This window comes from Stegostoma tigrinum, chromosome 10, assembly GCF_030684315.1.
Source record: "Stegostoma tigrinum isolate sSteTig4 chromosome 10, sSteTig4.hap1, whole genome shotgun sequence".
Classification (NCBI taxonomy): domain Eukaryota; kingdom Metazoa; phylum Chordata; class Chondrichthyes; order Orectolobiformes; family Stegostomatidae; genus Stegostoma; species Stegostoma tigrinum.
Window position 1 is genome coordinate 454,299 of NC_081363.1, and position 19,704 is coordinate 474,002.

At 43.5% G+C, this 19,704-nt stretch overlaps 1 protein-coding gene across 5 annotated transcripts in view; it reads left to right on the top strand.

Moving 5' to 3' along the window:
- The window catches only part of pomt2 (protein-O-mannosyltransferase 2), a 171,769-nt gene that overhangs the window by 148,268 nt on the left and 3,797 nt on the right, over positions 1–19,704 (top strand). For 2 of the 5 annotated variants that reach the window (XM_048537901.2, XM_059648868.1), the window contains exons 18-21: positions 1,300–1,405; positions 5,793–5,933; positions 6,385–6,496; positions 11,784–12,483. In XM_048537901.2, the coding sequence (XP_048393858.1) occupies positions 1,300–1,405; positions 5,793–5,933; positions 6,385–6,496; positions 11,784–11,889 (465 nt within the window). In that variant the 3' untranslated portion in view covers positions 11,890–12,483. Of the gene's footprint in view, positions 1–1,299; positions 1,406–5,792; positions 5,934–6,384; positions 6,497–11,783; positions 12,484–19,704 lie in introns of those variants that run through there. The other 3 variants (XR_009446209.1, XM_059648869.1, XM_059648870.1) reach the window with 3 other exon arrangements.

Below are 19,704 nucleotides of genomic sequence, written 5' to 3' on the forward strand. Positions count from 1 at the left end.
AGTGGTCATTGTGTTTTCATAGGTAGTCTCTGCAGAACAGCAGACTTTGGGAGAGTGAGATTGGGTATCATTCCTGGCTTTTGGTTCTGACATAGCTGCCTGGCTACTTTACAGTAGATCCCTAATTTTGACAACATCTCTTTGTCCCTCTGTCTATGCCTGAGAAAGTGTTCCTTCCTGCAGACTTTGAGAGAGTGATGCATGCGATGTGCTCCCATTAGGTGTGTTTTGAGAAGGGGCAGCACATAAAATAAGGCTGGCACTGAAACCAGCAGCATGCTCACTGTATGCAAACAAAACAAAGAGCAGTCAATCATTGACTTATATGTTACTGTCCCCCATGCTATGATACGGCGAAAGTAGGTAACCTTTCACTTTGTGAAAAAAAAGTTGGGAAAATATAGGAGTACTGCCTTTGGAGGTTGCTCTTTGACCGTTTTTATACCGACCCCAATGTTGGTATTTCTTCCTTTTCTACTCGTATTTTAAAGCCCACCACTCCAACCTCACCCTGATGCCCAGTGCTCCTGTCTGGGGTTCCACTTTGCCTACCTTGTTGGCCTACCTGCAGTGCCAGTAGTGCCCTTAGAGCAGGAAAAAAAGAGTAGAGCTGTTTTTTTTTCTGACGAAGGATCTAGGCCCGAACTTAGAGCAACTTTTCCTTCCTTCTCTGCTGTTAAAGCATACCACCACTTGAGTCCTGCTCTGGGCTACCCCAGTTCACGCCATTGCCACAGACAGGGTGTCCTGCTCTTGGCTGCCCCAGCCCATGCAATGCTATTGCAATGGGGCCTACTCCACACAGCAGTGAGAGTCCCATTCTAGGCTTTACAGGCAGACCGACCGACTGTAACCACATTGCCTCTGTGAACGCCGCTGGTGCAGAAGAGCTCTTTACCAGGTAAGTTCAAAGGGAAAAGAAAAGGATAAATGGAAAAAGAAAGATGCAAGAGGAGGAGGAGGATGAGCCCAGGCACAGGAGCCCGAACGCTGCCTACTCTGCCACCATCTAGAGAAGTGGATGACCCTACTACAGTCAGAAATTTCAGTTTTGGTCAGATTAACTTGCTTTTCAAACGGCAGTTATTTTTCTACAAATTACTGGATCATGACTGCACAATCCTGACAACAGTACTAAATCTGTTATTGAGTTACTTGGAGACTGTTGCATGATGAATATGGTCAGTGTCTGGAAATCTCCCTGATATATCATTGTTAGTGAATGTTTGCCAGAAATCGCTGGGACTGTCAAAGTGAAGGAATTCTCTGCCTTTAGATTAACTGTTCTCCCCTCTTTAGGTAATTTGGTGGCTAAATCTGACCAGCCTCATTCTCTACTTGATGCTCTCGACCATCACAGCCATCTACTTGCAGCGAGGATATCGACCAGGTCAGCGTGTCCAAGGTCAGGAAATCCAATTATTTGTCATCTTGTACTCCAGGCTCACCTTAGTGTTCACAGTTGTCCAACCTTATTTTTCAAGGTAATTAGATGCTGTTGTTGGCTTATGGTGAAATCTGGTTCCTCCTCCCCAGGGTGGGGATGGTGGGAAGGCTGCTGACCTGCCAAGTTTCTCCAACATTCTGTGTTTGTCAGAGAAATCCATTGGCAAGTTGGCTTGATGTATATTTTGAGAACTATATTAGAATGAATTGTTAAGACATTATTGCTGGGCGTATAGAAAATCTCCAAGTGATTAGGAAGAGTCAACATGGGAAATGGACTTCAATAAGACGTTTGATAAGATTGCCCATGGCAGGCTGATGGAGAAAGTGAAGCCGCAGGGGGTCCAGGGTGTACTAGTTAGATGGATAGAGAACTGGCTAGGCAACAGGAGACAGTAGTAGCGGAAGGGGGTTTCTCATATTGGAGACCTGTGACTCGTGGTGTTCAACAGGGATCTGTACTGGGACCACTATTGTTTGTGATATAGGTAAATGATTTGGAGGAAGGTGTAGCTGGTCTGATCAGCAAATTTGCAGATGACACTAAGGTTGGTGGAGTAGCAGATAGTGAAGGGGACTGTCAGAGATTACAGCAGAATAGGGATAGATTGGAAAGTTGGGCAGATAAATGGCAGATGGATTTCAATCCGGGAAAATGCGCGATGATGCATTTTGGAAGATCTAATTCAAGAGCGAACTATACAGTGAATAGAAAAATCCTGGGGAGTATCGATGTGCAGAGAGATCTGGGTCTTCACGTCCGTTGTTCCCTGAAGGTGGCAACGTAGGTCAATAGAGTGGTCAAGAAGGCATAGGACATGCTTTCTTTCATCGGATGGGGTATTGAGTACGAGAGTTAGCAGGTCATGTTACAGTTCCACAGGACTTGTTTCGGCCACATTTCGAGTACTGTGTACATTTCTGGGGGCCATATTACCAAAACGATGTGGATGCTTTGGAGAGGGTGCAGAGGAGGTTCACTAGAATGTTGCCTGGTATGGAGGATGCTAGCTATGAAGAGAGGTTGAGTCGATTAGACTCATTATTTTCATTAGAAGACTGAGATTGAGGGGAGACCTGATTGAGGTCCACAAAATCATGAGGGATATCGACAAGGTGGATAGCAAGAAGCTTTTTCCCAAATTAGGGAACTCAATTACTCGGGGCCATGAGCTCAAAGTGAGAGGAGGAAAGTTTATGGGAGGTATTCGTGGGAAGTTTTTTTTACACAGAGGGTGGTGGGTGCCTGGAACCCGTTGCCAACAGAGGTGGTAGATGCAGTCATGATAGTGCCTTTTAAGATGTATCTGGACAGGTATGTGGATAGGCAGGGAGCAGAGGGATACAGACCCTTAGAAAATAGATGACAGGTTAGACAGAGGATCTCGATCGGCGCAGGCTTGTAGGGCCGAAGGGCCTGTTCCTGTGCTGTAAGTTTCTTGGTTCTTTGTTCTTTGTTCTTTGAAATCATGTTTTAGCAGTGTTTTGGAGTTGTTTGAAGAGTGGATGTGCTGCAGGTAAAGGGGACAGTGCCTGTAGACATACTGCACTTGGATTTTCAGAAGCAATCGAACAAGGTGCCATATCAAAGTTTGTTGCTCAAAGTTGAAGTTAATAGTACAAAAATCATGCCCACCTCCTCACCATACCCTTCAGTGTCTTTAACATCTAAACATGTATCTCTTCTTTCTTTGTATATATTCAGTGATTCGGTCTCCATACCCTTCTGTTGTAGAGAATTTCACAGGTTTACTACCCTCTGAATGAAGAAACATTTCCTCTCCTATTATTGGTCTATCCTGCATTCTGTGACACTGTCCCCTGGTTCTAGACTCCCCAGCCAGGGAAAACATCCTCCTTGCATCTAGTCTGTCCATCCTTCTGAGCCTCCTTGCTGCTTACTCTCAGTTCTTTAACGGCACCCAGTATTGTGTCATCAGCAAACTTGAAAATGTTGCATTTGGTTCCCTCATCCAGTTCCTTTATATATTCACACATTGTGAATGGGTGGGCCCTGAGCACTGATCCCTGTGGTAGCCTGCTAGTCGTTATTAACCCTCCGAGGCCTTCAGTTATCTGTCCTCTGACACCTACTGGTTTAATGTCATGTTTAAATGTTAGAGACCTTCACAAAAAATAGACCAATACCCATATGTCCCCAGTTTGAAATCCAAACTCCAAAAGGAAAGGATCACCCACATTCACTCCTCATCACACTCTTGTGAGTGAGTCCAGAAATAAAAGGCAGTTTTATAAATTGTAGGGGAGAATTTATTCCTCAGAGGTTTGTGAGATTTTGAAAAGTTCCTCCTTAAATGGAAATAGGAGTCACGGTGTCATCCAGAATGTAAACAGGCCCTTCTCCTCCATGCTGACCAGCTTCTCTAACTAAACTAGTCCTATTTGACTGCACTTGGTATATCCCTCTAAATCATATCCTTTCCTATTCATATACTTGTCCAGGTATCTTTCAAATATTGTAACTGTACCTGCATCTACCACTTCCTCTGGCACTTCATTCCATACATGAACTACCCTTTGCTTAGCTGGCTGCAATAAATATATATCCTTCATCCTAACACCTAGTCGACGAATCACCTCATTCCATCCACTCAACCCAAGATTTCCTTGAAACCCTCAAGAACATAAAAATCAGTGACGACGAGATTATGGTATCGTTGACATCATAGCTTTATTCACATCGGTCGTTATCCTACTAGCCAAAGAAACAGGTGGCCATTTTACTAGAGGAGGCACCAATACAGATGAGCAGCTCCATCAGCAATGACAACATACTCAAGCGCCTCGACCTGTGCCTTACTATGTACTTCATCTTTAATGGTCAAGTATACAAATAGATCAATGGCACGCCGATGGAGCCATCGATCTCAGGACTCATCGCAGAAGCAGTCAAGTAAAGACCAGAACACACTACCCTCCCCCACATATGACCTAAACTGTAGATCCGATACTTGGATGACACATTTGTCATTATTAAGTGCAACAAAACTAGAAGAGACCACGACCTCATGAGAGAAGAAGAAAACAGAAATCAGCTTCTGTTTCTGGACGTCAGAATTGAACATATGACCAATGGGGAGTTCCAAACCTCAGTACACAGAAAAGCAACCCACGCATTAAGTCCTCAACTTACACAGCAACAACCCCAATGCCCATAAACAACCTGCTTTACGACACTATTTTAAATGGTCCAGGACACACTGTAACACTCTGGAACTATGCAAACTAAATCCTCACTATAAACTGATAAGGCCCCAACTTCATCCACAGATGCCTACTAAACAGGAGGACACAGTATGCCGTAACACACTAGCGACACTGCCCTACATCAAGAACCTATTGGAACTGACAACGAGACTCCTAAGGCCATGAGGAACCATGATACCACACAAGCCCACAGCCCCTCTATGACAAACATTCACAAGGATTAAAGGCTCCATTCCCATGACATGCAGAGCCAAAATAGTTTACAAAATTCCATGCAACGACTGCCACAAACATTACATCGGACAGACAGGAAGGAAACTAACCATCAGAATACATGTACATCAGCTAGCAGCAAAACGGCATGACGAACTCTCCTTAATATCAGTGTAGTTGGACAGTGAGGGCCATCAGTTTAACTGGGACATTGTAACTATAGGACCCCAAGCCAAACATAGACATGAACGGGAATTCCTAGAGACATGGTTCTCCACCTGTAGTGCAATCAACGAACACACAGAATTTGACCCAATATACAAACCCATACAGATCAAAACCAGAAATGACACTCCTCACCATAACGGACCAGGCAGTGTACATTCCAAGAATGACATCGCTTCAACGGAGGCCTCAGTGTTGATGTCACCCAGCATGGTGACGAAACGTCTGAATGAGAACAAGCCCAGCTCAGCGAGCAAGCCAACAACCTCACCCACAACCTGAGCTATAGATCTCTGCTAAAACCTTAAACTGTGCATGTATTTCGGAAAATCACTTAAGTATGAGACATAGTCATGAATAAACAGACAATCTCTCACTACTGGGGAAAGGGTGGAGTCTTTAGCCAGGAATGTAGTTTGAAATGAGTTCTGGAAGCAGTTTATTTAATCTTCCCAAAATGTAACTGCAGAAAATTTCTACTTGTCAGATCAGCTGTAACTTAGCAAATGTGGAGGAGTTGAGGGGGTGATGGCAAAGCAGAGTTGGGTATCAGCATTCTTCCACACTGTAGACCCTGTAGACATGCAAGTTGTTATTTAGTGATTAGTGGGCATACTGTGTTTGTATGACACTTGCAGAAGGCAAAACAGTGCAGTAACATTGATTTTATTTTGTTTCAGAGCGTGCTGATATTGTTCAGAATGGAGCCAGGCAGATTCTGCTGGGCTGGTTGCTCCATTATTTACCATTCTATCTGATGGGCCGGATCTTGTATTATCATCATTACTTCCCCGCAATGCTTTTCAGCAGCATGTTAACAGGTATGTCATTTCTCTCTAACGTCCTACTCATCTAACTGGGAGATTATCTGGACCTGAATATACTAGATACACTATTCACATATTCAACGTATTTCCCCGCACTTAGATATCTAGTTTTAAGCCACAAAATGATGTGAACCTTCCTGAATTCCCAATACCTTCCCAGCCCATCTGTTTCCAGCTGTCCATTTTTGCAGTATGCCTCATTGGGACAGGTATCCTGCTGAGAAAATAAATCTTATGTTGATCCTTGGACTCCGTTGTGGTGTCAGAAGTTATTGGATGGGAACAAAGGAATCAAAGGTAAAATTAATCAGCTCCTGGATTCACTTCAGTAAAGTTTTCTATCCAACCCACAAACACGGCTAAAACAATTGCTTAGAAATTATGTTCTATTCATTATTCCTACCCAATTTTGAGAAGGAGGTTTTTTTTCTGATTCTATCTTCAGCAATCACATGGCATGTTCTGCTGCAAAGTTTTGACCTCCTCTTAAGCCAGGATGCAGCTCGCAGAGTTTACAAAGTAGGAATGATGTTCTTGGTTCTTGTCTGTGGGTATAGGTGAGTGAGAATATTCCAATCAAAATTTAAGCCTGATGCCGCCTTGAATTTTGCTACTTTGGAGGCAATTCTGTTGCACTTCAAGTACAGAAACAATATTTTTGTCATGACTGTTCTAGACAGAACAGAAGCAAAACTTTTCTTTCAGGACATTGGTTTACTGACGTGCTTCGGTGAAGTAAATCTGCAGTCCTCACCTGGTTAAATTTGAGGACTCCTATCCATGTGCTGACTCCTAATTGTCCTCTAAAATGGCCTATCAAGCCTCTGCATTTGAGTGCATTGAGGAATGGGCAATAAATTCAGGCCCTGCCAGTAATATCCTAAATTCATGAAGGCATAAAGAAAAAAATGTTATCCCTACCATTCATTCACCTCTGTTGGATCCCTCTGTTGGTGGTGTTTGTATGGAGAAAATCTTGTTTAAAATATTTTCTGGTATTTATTTTGTTCCTGTTAAATTTTATGCTTGCCTTTTCACTTTCCCTCAATCTACAGCCACAAGCATGGAGCCACTGAGTTACTGAAGCTAAATCCCATCAGATCCCCCCTGTTGGACACGCATTGGTTTACCATGCTGATTGCTAGGCTGGCAGGACTGATGTATGACGAGGGACTGGATCAGTTAGGACTATGTTCACCAGCGTATCGAATAATCGTGGAAATGTCCTTGAAATCTATAAAATTCTAGTGGGATTGGACAGGATAAATACAGGTAGAATATTTCTGATCACCAGAAAGCCCAGAACTGGTGGGGAGGTCACAATCTAAGGATAACAGAGTAGGCCATTTAGGATTGCAATGGGGAGAAATTTCTTCACCCAGAGTGTGTGGAATTCTTTTACACAGATAAGTGTTGAGGCCAAAAAAACAGGACTGGCAGCTTAATTGTCCAGAGGTAGAATAGAAAGGAGAGCAAGAGAAGAAGGGTAGTGGCATTTTTTTTGTGAATGATAACATTAAGTACGATGTTGGTAAATGTGAGGCCATCCAGTTTGGTAGGAATAATAGCCCAATGGACTATTATATAAATAGTGAAAAATTGCAGCGGGATCAGGGGGATCCTTTTGCGTGAACCACAAAAGGTCGGTTTGCAGGTTCAGCAGGTAATTAAGAGGGCAAATGGAATATTGTCCTTCATTACTAGAGGGATTAAGTTTAAAAGCAGGAAGATTATGTTGCAGCTGTATAGGGTGCTGGTGAGGCCACACCTGACGTACGGTCCAATCCTGATGAAGCGTCAGTGCCTGAAGCGTCGACTCCTGCTCCTCTGATGCTGCCTGACCTGCTGTGTTCCTCCAGCTCCACACTGTATCAACTCTGACTCCTGCACCTGTAGTTTTTGCTGTCTCTTGGAGCACTGCATGCAGTTTTGGTCTCCTTATCTGAGAACGGATGTACTGGCACTGGAGAGGGTGCAGAGCAGGTTAACTAGTTTGATGCCATACTTGAGAGGGTTGGCACATGAGAGCTAGAGTAGTCTGGAGCTATACTCAGAAATTCAGAAGAATGGGGATGGATCTTGTGGAAACATAAAATTATGGGTGGAGTACATAAGATAGAAGCAAGAAGGTGGTTTCCACTGGTGGGTGAATCTAGAACCGGGGCATAGCCTCAGAATAAGAGGGAGCGGATTTAGGACTGAGCTGAGGAGGGACTAGTTCACACAAAGAATTGTAAAACTGTGAAATTCCCTCCCCAGTGAAGCAGTTGAGGCTACCTCATTGAATGTTTTCGATAGATAGGTGTGTGTGTGTGTATATGTATGAATGAACAAAGAAACATCTTACTGAAAGGCCTAGCAGGCTGAAGAGGCCTGTTGACCTACTCCATCTCCTATTTTTTATATTCTTATAACATTACGGCTGTACCTGGGGAGGAAACTGTGAGAAATTGTGAAGCAAATTTGTAAGGAAATCTCAGTTATCTGTTGGAATCAAAAACTAAGTTGCTGGGCAAGCTCAGCAGGTCTGACAGCAACTGTGAAGATAAAAAAGAGTTAACGTTTCGGGTCCTGTTCCCCTTCCTCAGAACAGACGCTGTCAGACCTGCTGAGCTTTTCCAGCAACTTTGTTTTTGTTCCTGATTTATGGCATCAGCAGTTCTTTTGGTTTTTATCTGTTACAATAATAGAGTAGTAATTGTAGGGAATTTTAACATTCCAACGTAGATTGGGACTGTCATGGTGTTAAGGGCTTGGATGAAGAGGAATTTAAGTATGTACAAGAAAATTTTCTTTTTCAATATGTGGATGTATGTACAAGAGAAGGACCAAAACTTGACCTCCACTTGAGAAATAAGGCAGGGTAGATGACTGAGGTGTCAGTGGGGGAGCACTTTGGGACAAGTGATCATAATTCTATTGGTTTCAAATAGTTATGGAAAAGAATAAAAACAAAGTTGCTGGAAAAGCTCAGCAGGTCTGGCAGCATCTGTGAAGGATAAAACAGTTAACGTTTTGGGCTCGGTGACCCTTCCTCAGAACACCAAGGATGAAACAACAAGGACAAGTGATAACCAGGTGAGGAGCTGGATGAACACAGCAGGCCAAGCAGCATTTTAGGAGTACAAAAGCTGACATTTTGGGCTTGCTGTGTTCATCCAGCTCTACACTTTATCTCTGATTCTCCAGCATCTGCAGTTCCCATTATCTCTGCAACAACAAGGACAAATTTGATTTTAAAAAACTCTGCAGTGGAGGAAGGCCAATTTTGACGTCATTAAGCAGGAGTGTTCAAAAGTTGATTTCAGACTGATATTGACAGGTAAAGGGATGATCGGAAATCCTTCAAAAATGAGAAGAGTTCAGAGACAGTAAGGTCCTGTCAGTGTGAAGAACAAGGCTGGTAGGTGTGGGGAATGTTGGATGACTAGAAAAGCTAAGGCTTTGGTCAAGAAATAGGAGGCTTATGTCAGGAATCAACAGCAGGGATCAAGTGAATCCCTACAAGAGTTTAAGGGCAGTAGGAGTGTACTAAAGAGGGAAAACAGGAGGACAAAAAGGGAACAAGAGATAACTCTCATTGCCAAAGCTAAGGACACTCCAAAAAGATTCTACAGGTATATTAAAGGCAAAAAGAGTAACTGGGGAGGGAATAGGGCCCCTTAAATATCAACGAGTCCCTCTGTGTAAAACCAGAGGAAATGGGTGAGATACTAAACAAATATTTTGAATCAATATTTATTGTGAAGAAGGCTGTGGAAGTTAGGGAACTTGGGAAAATAAATATTGATATTTTGAAAAGAGTTCATATTACAGAGGAGGAGATGCTGGATGTCTTAAAACGCATAAAAGTAAATAAATCCCTGGGACCTGATCAGGTGTATCCCAGAACTTGGTGGGAAGCTCGGGGAGAGATTCCTGGGCCCTGGCTGAGATATTAATATCATCAATAGCCACAGGTCAATGCTGGAAGACTGGAGGGTGCCATTGTTTAAGAAAGGTGATAAGGAAAAGAAACTGTAGACTGCTGAGCTTGACGTCAGTTGCAGGTAAGTTGTTGTTGAGGATTTTGAGGGACAGGATTTCCACCCATTTGGAAAGACATAGACTGATAAGGAACAGTCAGCGTGGCTTTGTGTGAGAAATTGTGTTTCACTAATTTGATAGAGTTTATTTTGAAAAAGTGACAAAGAAGATTCAAGGCAGAGCAGCAGATGTTGCCTATGTGGACTTCAGCAAAATGTTCAAGGTTCCATGTGGCACCCTGATTAGCAAGGTTGGATCACATGGGATCCTGCCAGTTGGATACAAGACTGGCTTGAAGGTAGGAGACAGAGGATGGTGGTAGATTGTTGTTGGGTTGTTCTCACTGGAACGACGGAGGTTGAGGGGTGACCTGACAGGGGCCGACACCGTTATGAAGGACATGGACAGAGTGAGCAGTGAGAAGCTTTTTCCTATGGTGAAAGAGTCAGTTACCAGGGGCCATTGGTTTAAGATGCGAGGGGCAAGCTTTAAAGACGATTCACGAGACAAGTTTTTTACACAGATGGTAGTGGATGCCTGGAACCCGCTGCCGGGGCAGGTAGTGGAAGCAGATACTATTAGTGACTTGTAAAGGGCATCTTGACAAATACATGAAAATAGGATGGAAATAGAGGGATACAGTCCCCAGAAGGGTATGTGGTTTTAGTTGTGACGGATAGCATGTCGGTGCAGCTTGGAGAGCCGAAGGGCTGTTCCTGTACAGTAATGTTCTTTGTTCTTGCTTTTTGGTTGGAGGCCTATTAACAGCAATGTGCCACAAGGATCGGTGCTGGGTCCACTGCTTTTTGTCATTTGAATACATGATTTGGATGTGAATAAAGGAGATATAGTTCGTAAGTTTGCAGATGACACCAAAATAGGTGGTGTAGTGGACAGTGAAAAAGGTTACCTCAGAGGACAACAGAACCTTGATCAGTGGGCTGAAGATTGGCAGATGGAGTTTAATTTAAATAAATGTAACGTGCTGTATTTGGAAAGGCAAACCAGGGCAGGACTTAAACTGTTCTGAGGAAGGGTCACCAGACCTGAAAAATTAACTCTGATTTTTTTTTTCACAGATGCTGCCAGACCTGCTGAGCTTTTCCAACAACTTCTGTTTGTGTTCAAGACTTATAGCTAATGATAGGATGTGGGGAGCGTTGCCCCTGGCATTAGTATCTCCCTTGTCTGATTATTAATTGTTGTAACCCTTTCCGAGGAGATAAAGATCCTAGACAGCGTGCAGAAGAGATTCACCAGAAATTTTCCAGGGATGAGGGAATTTAGCTACAAGATTGGATTGGACCCAACTGCATTTGTTGTCCCTGAAGCAAGGGAAATTAAGAGGAGATGCGACAGAGGTGTCCAAGATTGTGGCAAGCTGGGAGACAGATTTGAAGTTTTAGCTAAGAGATACAGGGAGTGGGTAGGGTGGGACGGGGTAAGGAAGTGTGATAATAAACTGGAACTTGATGCTCGTGAGGGTTTGAGAGAGTACATGATTGCAAACGGACATTGGATGGATTCTCAAGGGAGATAAATTTGCAGGGTGACACGGAACTGGAAATGACATGACTGGATAGCTCTGCAGAGACTGACATGAACTGAGTGGGCTAAATGGCCAAATGCTGTGCTGTATTGGCTCGATAACTGCTCATTCTTATTACTCATTCTTCCTTTCCAAACTACATGTCTCTCTGCACCTGTCAAACATCATCCTGTGTCTCACTTTAACCAGTGCAGAGTTTGTAAAGCCAGCAACAAGTTGTTCTCCTCGCGGTTGAAAGTGCACAGGAATTTTTTTTTTATGTATTTCAGTTTCTACTTGTTCCACCCTCTCTCCTATGGGATGATCGGCCCACTTGCACAGGATCCTCACAGTCCAATGGCAGGATTGAAATGGTTGGAATCCTGGGAGTTCTAACTGTTACCAGAGATCAGAAATGGAAAATGGCAGCTATTGTTTGTCACTGACATAAGGTTGGATCAAAGATTTCAATCAACAGAGAACAAGACTCCTGCCTTTGCTTTAAGCTTTTAATAAGCTCTTTTGTAGCCTTCAAAATAAGTGATGCACTTACTGTTGTCAACTTGGAACTGATGTGTGTAGTATTCAATTAATAAAGCAGATGCTTTATTCAGGAGATTTTACCTTTAACCTGGAACTACCCAGAAGGTGCTGCAGCCTTGATGTAGATATTGAACCTTTGCATGGAGCTCAAGGCTAAATACAGGTGGCAAATTTTAACTCCGAGTACTATCACCACCTAAGGTATGAGGTTTATTCTGTTTAATAACTGCTGTTTTTGAACTTTGTAATTCCCTTAAATATACTGCCGTCCACAAAATTAACTCCAAAGTGCCTATTGTGGAACTGTGCGGACAGTTGATGGGAGCATGAGTAATTCAACAAAAAAAAACTGTAGATGCTGGAAATCAGAAATAAAACAAATTGTTGGAAATACTCAGAGATAATTGGAACAGCAGATGCTGGAGAATCCAAGATAACAAAGTGTGGAGCTGGATGAACACAACAGGCCAAGCAGCATATCAGGAGCACAAAAGCTGACATTTTGGGCCTAGACTGATGAAGGGTCTAGGCCCGAAACATCAGCTTTTGTGCTCCGAAGATGCTGCTTGGCCTGCTGTGTTCATCCAGCTCCACACTTTGTTACGCTGGAAATACTCAGCAGGTCTGGCAGCACCGGCAGAGAGAAAGCAGAGTCAATGTTTTGAGTGCAATTCTGAGGAAGGGTGACTGGATATAGAATATATAATAAAAATAACTTGAATTTTTTAAATTCACTTGTGGGATGTAGCGTTGCTGGCTGGGCTCAGCGTTTATTGATGTCCCAAGTTCCCCTTGAAAAGGTGGTGGTGTTCAACCAGTGCAGTGTACTGTTGGTCGATCCACAATGCCCTTGGGGATGGAGTTCTAGGATGTTAATTCAGCAACACTGAAGTTAGAGTCATATGTTTGCAAGTCAAAATGATGCCTTGCTTGGTAGGGAACTTTCAGGAGGTAATGTTCCTGTGTATCTGCTACCCCCATCCTTTCAAATGCTAAATGTGGGTTTGGAAGATGCTGCCTAAGGATCTTTGCTGACTTTCTGCACAAACAAATTCATACTGACTGTAACTACACCATAAAACCATAGGCACCCAAAGGTATGAACTGCTGACAACTTTTAGAGCACCAGATACACAGATAAGAATAAGGCTGCAGCGAATGAAAAGCATTTGGAAGGAGTGTCATTGATCATACAGAGGCAAACAGACCCTTCGGTCCAACTCATCCATGCCAACCATAATCCCAAACTAAACTGGCCCTGTTTGCCTGCGTTTGGCCCATATCCCTCTAAATATTTTCCTATTCACACACCTGTCCAAAATGTCTTTTAATTGATGTAACTGTTCCAGCCTCTTCCACTTCCTCTGGCAGCTCATTCCATACACACACCACCCTCTGCATGAAGATGTTGCCCCTTAGATTCCCTTGAAATCTTTCCCCTCTCACATTAAATCTGTGCCCTCTAGTTTTAGAGTCACCAACCCTGAGAAAAAGACCTTGGCTATTCACCCTATCTATGCCCCTCATGATTTTATAAACCTCTATAAGGTCACCCCTCAGCCTCCGACACTCCAGGGAAAAATAGTACCAGCCTATTCAGTCTCTCCCCGTAGCTCAAACCCCAGCTAACATCTTTGGTAAATTTTCAAGTTTAACAACATTTTTCCTATCGCAGGGAGACCAGAATTGAGTGCAGTATTTCATTCTTTACTCAGAGTGGTAAGGGCGCGGAATGCCCTGCCTGCCAATGTCGTTAACTCAGCCACATTAGGGGCATTTAAACAGTCCTTGGATAAGCATATGGATGATGGGATAGTGTAGGGGGATGGGCTTAGATTAGCTCACAGGCTGGCGCAACATCGAGGGCCGAAGGGCCTGCTCTGCGCTGTATTGTTCTGTGTTCTATGTTCTAAAAGTGCCCCTAACCAATGTCTTGTACAGTGACAGTATGACCTCCCAACTTCTATACTCAATACACTGACCAATAAAGGCAAGCATACCAGACACCACCATCACTACCCTATCTACTTATGACTCTACCTTTAAGGAACTATGAGCCTGTACTCCAAGGTTTCTTTGTTCAGCAGCATTTCTCAGGACTGTACCGTTAAGTGTACAAGTCCTGCCCTGATTTGCGTATCCAAATGCAACACCCCATATTTATCGAAGTTAAGCGCTTTCTGCCACTTCAGCCCGTGAGCCCATCTGATCAAGGTCCCATCTTACTCTGAGATAACCTTTTTCACTGTCCGCTACACCACCAATTTTAGTATCATCTGCAAACTCACCATTCCTCCTATATTTATCCACTTTATTTTTTTTTAGAACCTCCAGCCCCGCCTCTTCAGTGACGCAACTGTTTTCATGGCATCAGTATTTAATTCACCAAGTTTCCCAGCCTCCATTTCTTTCTCCACAGAAAAACTGATGCCAAATATCAGTTTAGAATCACTTCATCTCCTGTGGTTCCACACATCGATGACCTTGTTGATCTATAAGGGGCCTGTTCCCTCCCTAGTTGATCTTTTGCTGTATTTGTGCTTCTAGAATCGCTGAATTATCCTTAACCTTATCTACCAAAGCTATCTCATCTCCCCTTCGTGCCCTCTTGACTTCCCTTTTAAAAATGCCCCGACACCCCCCTTTTTTTAAGAGATTCTCTTGATCCCAGTCATCTGCCTGACACCTGCCTCCTTATTCTTGACCAGCGTCTCAATTTGTCTACTCATTACTCATTTTTCCGTATTCTTACCTGCCTTACCCTCCACTCTAATAGGAACATAATCCTTCTGAATTCTTATCTTACTTTTGAAAGCCTCCCACTTGCCCTTGTCCCCATACCCACCGAGTAGTCCAATCAACTCATGAAAGTTCCTGTCTCTCTGTCAAAATTTGCCTCACTCCAATTAATAACTTTAACAAGGCCAATTGTTTTCCACAACTAATTTAAAATTAATAGAATTATGATCACTGGCCCCAGAGTGCTCCCCACTAACATTTCAGTCACTTGCCCTGCCTTATTTCTGAAGAGAAGGTCAGGCTTTGCTCCTCTGGTAGGCACATAGAACATAACAGCACAGTACAGGCCCTTCGGCCCTCGATGTTGTGCCGACCTATCATACCGATCTCAAGCCCATCTAACCTACACTATTCCATGTACGTCCATATGCTTATCCAATGACGACTTAAATGTACCTAAAGTTGGCAAATCTACTACCGTTGCAGGCAAAGCATTCCATTCCCTTACTAGTCTGAGTAAAGAAACTACCTCTGACATCTGTCCTATATCTATCACCCCTCAATTTAAAGCTATGCCCCCTCATGCTCGCCGTCACCATCCTAGGAAAAAGCTCTCCCTGTCCACCCTATCTAACCCTCTGATTATTTTATATGTTTCAATTAAGTCACCTCTCAACCTCCTTCTCTCTAATGAAAACCGCCTCACGTCCCTCAGCCTTTCCTCATAAGACCTTCCCTCCATACCAGGCAACATCCTAGTAAATCTCCTCTGCACCCTTTCCAAAGCTTCCACATCCTTCTTATAATGCAGTGACCAGAACTGTCCACAATACTCCAAGTGCGGCCGCACCAGAGTTTTGTGCAACTTCACCATAACCTCTTGGTTCCGGAACGCGATCCCTCTATTAATAAAAGCTAAAACACTGTATGCCTTCTTAACAGCCCCTGTCAACCTGGGTGGCAACTTTTAACTCTCTGATGAAGGGTCTAGGCCCGAAACGTCAACTTTTGTGCTCCTGAGATGCTGCTTGGCCTGCTGTGTTCATCCAGCTTCACACTTTATTATCTTGGCAACTTTCAAGGATCTGTGTACATGGACATCTATGTATTGATAAAATTTTCTTGAACATAATTAACAAACTCCTCACCATTTAAAGTCTATAACACAATGGCAGTTCCTGTCTGTGTTTTGAAAGTTAAAACCCTCCGACATAGGGGTATAGACAGGGTGGATAGCAAGAAGCTTTTTCCCAGAGTGGGGGACTCAATTACTAGTGGTCATGAGTTCAAAGTGAGAGGAGGAAAGTTTAAGGGAGATATACGTGGAAAGTTCTTTACACAGAGGGTGGTGGGTGCCTGGAACGCGTTGCCAGCGGAGGTGGTAGACACAGAGACACGTTAGCATCTTTTAAGATATATTTGGGCAGGGAGCAAATGGATACAGACCGTTAGAAAATAGATGACAGGTTAGACAGAGGATCTTGATCGGCGCAGGCTTGGAGGGCCGAAGGGCCTGTTCCTGTGCTGTAGGTTTCTTTGTTCTTTGACATTACAACTCTATTATTCTTAAAGCTGGGTTCTCTCTGGAGGGGATAGTACAGTCCCATCAAGGTAGTCGTCCCTTTCTTGTTTGAGTTCCACCCATATAGCTTCACAGGATGTAAATATCCTAAGTCCAGCAGTACTGTTTTCCTCAATCACAAATGCTGCTCTCCCCTCCTCACTTGCCTCCCTTTATATCCTTCTGTAGCATCTAAATCCCAGAACGTTCAGCTGCCAGTCCTATCCTCCTTCAGTTATGTTTCTGAGATTGCTATGATGTCCCAGCCCCATGTTCCCATACATGACCTGAGTTCATCTGTCTTACCTAAAAGACCCCTTTGCATTGAAATACATGTAATTTAATTTGTCAGATCCCTTGTTGTCCGACTTGTTCTTTCCTTCCTTTTCTCATTAACTTGTTTTTAATTCAGAACCATCCTCATAGTTTTCTTATTCTCACTACTTCTTAGGATTGCCCCGACCTCCCCATGACTTTAAAGGCTCCTCAACAGAACTAAAATCTCTCTGCCAGGATATTGATTTTCCCCTCCAGTTCAGGTCAACTTGTTCCTTTTTAAGCAATGCTTTATTGCCCCAGAAGAGATCTCAACGATCCAAAAATCTGCATCTCCATTACAGACCCACCGACTCCCACAGCTACCTGGACTATACATCCTCACACCCCACTTCCTGTGAAGACTCCATCCCATTTTCTCGGTTCTTCCATCTCGGTCACATATGTTCAGATGAGACCAACTTCAGCAAGGGAGTTTCCAAAATGTCCACATTCTTCCTCAACCAGCGATTTCCCCAGCTCCGTTGTTGACAGGGCCCTCAATCGGGTGTGACCCATCTCCTGCACTTCTGCCCTCACCCCTTCTCTTGCCTCCTGCAACAGCGATAGGGTTCCCCCTTACCCTCACCTACCATCCCACCAGCATCCACATCCAGAACATTATCAGATGCCATTTCTGCCACCTCCAGCAAGATGCCACCACCAGACACCTATTCCCTTCCCCATCCCTCCCTTGTCAGCCTTCCGCAGGGACTGTTCCCTCCAGGACTCCTTGGTTGATACTTCTTTCACCCCCAACACCACCCCACAGCCCTACGGCATCTTCCCCTGTAACTGCTGAAGGTGCAACACCTGCCCATTTACCTCCTCTCTCCCCAGTATCCAAGGGCACAAGCATACCTTCCAGGTGAAGCAACACTTCACCTGCACTTCCAAGAATCTAGTCTACTGCATTTGCTGCTTACAATGTGGTCTCCTCTACATTGGCGAAACGCAGTGTAGACTTGGCGACCGCTTCCCAGAACATCTATATTCTGCTTACAGAAAAGACCCTGAACTACCTGTTGCCTACCACTTCAATGCACCACCTTGCTCCCTGGCCAATATCTCTGCCTCCGGCTTGCTGCAGTGTTCCAGTGAAGCCCAAGGCAAGCTGGAGGAACAACACCTCATTTTCTACTTGGGGACCCTACAGCCCTCCAGACTCAATATTGAGTTCAATAATTTTAGGGCCTAAACTCTCCCATGTCCCAGCCCCACACCCCACACACCAGGCCTTGTTACCTCACAGCCTGCCACTACACACCCCTTGTTAGTCACTAGCAGTTCCCATTAACAACTGTTCACCCTCTCAGCCTGACTGTTAGCAACTCCTTTGTCTGTCCAACTGTCCTTCTCTTTTGGGCTCTATCCTATCGTTTACTCCCTACCGCACCCACCTCCCTATTTTCTACAAATAAACCGATGTTTTCCTAGCCATCATCAGTTCTGAGGAAGGGTCTCCAGACCCAAAGCTTTAACTCTGTTTTGTCCTCCACAGATGCTGCCAGACCTGCTGAGCTTTTCCAGTAACTTTGATTTTGATCCAAAAATCTGAATCCTTGAAAGTTGCTTCCCCTTTTGTTGCTTTCAGCTGGCATCCTAATTTAACGAATGTGCACAATAGCTGGAGTCACAAATCACAAATAAATCCTTAAGGACAGAGTCCTAACCTTCACACACAAATTTTGTTAAAGCTACATGATCTAATGTTAACTGGCTAGACATCAATTAATTAAAACTTTAAATGCTTCCAAAGATTCAGCTTCCACCGGCTTTTGAGGAAGAATTCCAAATGTACTGAACCTTCTGAGTTCTAGGGATTTATGGGAAATCATAGAAACCGTTCAGCTCATAAGTCTGTGCCAATTCTCTGAAGATCATCCCACTTACTCCCCCAACATATTTCCATAAATCTGCATTAACCACAGCTAATCCACCTAACCTGCACTTTTGGACTCTGGGAGGAAACTGGAGCAACAGGCAGGAACCCACATGGATAAGAGGAGAATGTGCAACTCCACACAATTACCTGAGGTGGACTTGAACCTGGGTTCCTGGCACTGTGCTGCCCATATGTATGATGTGAAATCGCTGTGTCAATCCATTTGGATTATATCACGATTGTCCCCATTGGGTTTGACAGATTGGATTAATTAATTGAAAGGCCATGAAGTCACAATTACATATGTTTATTAATCTCTTAACAACTTGCAGCATTGAGATACACAAAAATATTCAGCATTATTAGTGCAAGTAATAATTTAAGTTAAAAGGCAGTGGAGATTATTTCCCTGGAAGTTAGCAGTAGCTCTGATTTAAGGTAATATCAATCTCAAAGGCCAAAGACTAATTTATATTCTGATAAACTCATTATTTAGTTCACAGCAACTTCACAGAACAAGACTGAAAGAACTATTAATGATTTGTTAATCATTTTTTACCAATACACACTTTTATCAACAACTTCTGGAGCTTTTTTTTATTTGGTGGTTTGAGTTGGTTGTTTCATCTTCCAGCGTTCTTGTAATCTGGAATATCAGACAGCAAACCTTTATACATGACATCTGTCTTGTAATCTGGAATATCAGACAGCAAACCTTTATACATGACATCTGTCTTGTAATCTGGAATATCAGACAGCAAACCTTTATACATGACATCTGTCTTGTAATCTGGAATATCAGACAGCAAACCTTGAGACATGACATCTGTCTTGTAATCTGGAATATCAGACAGCAAACCTTTATACATGACATCTGTCTCCTTCTGAGTTTTTAGTCTCCTAGGTAGAGCTGATTTTCACATTAGGTAGATATATTTCTATATCAGGTTAAATCGAACAGTTTTTCCCCAGTTTCCAGATTAGAACGTAGATAGAACATGGAAAAGTACAGCACAGTACAGGCCCTTCAGCCCATGATGTTGTGCCGTGCAATAATCCAATCCAATAATAAAATAACCTAACCTACATTCCCCTCAATTCACTGCTGTCCATGTGCATGTCCAGCAGTCGCTTAAATGTCACTAATGACTCCGCTTCCACGACTACC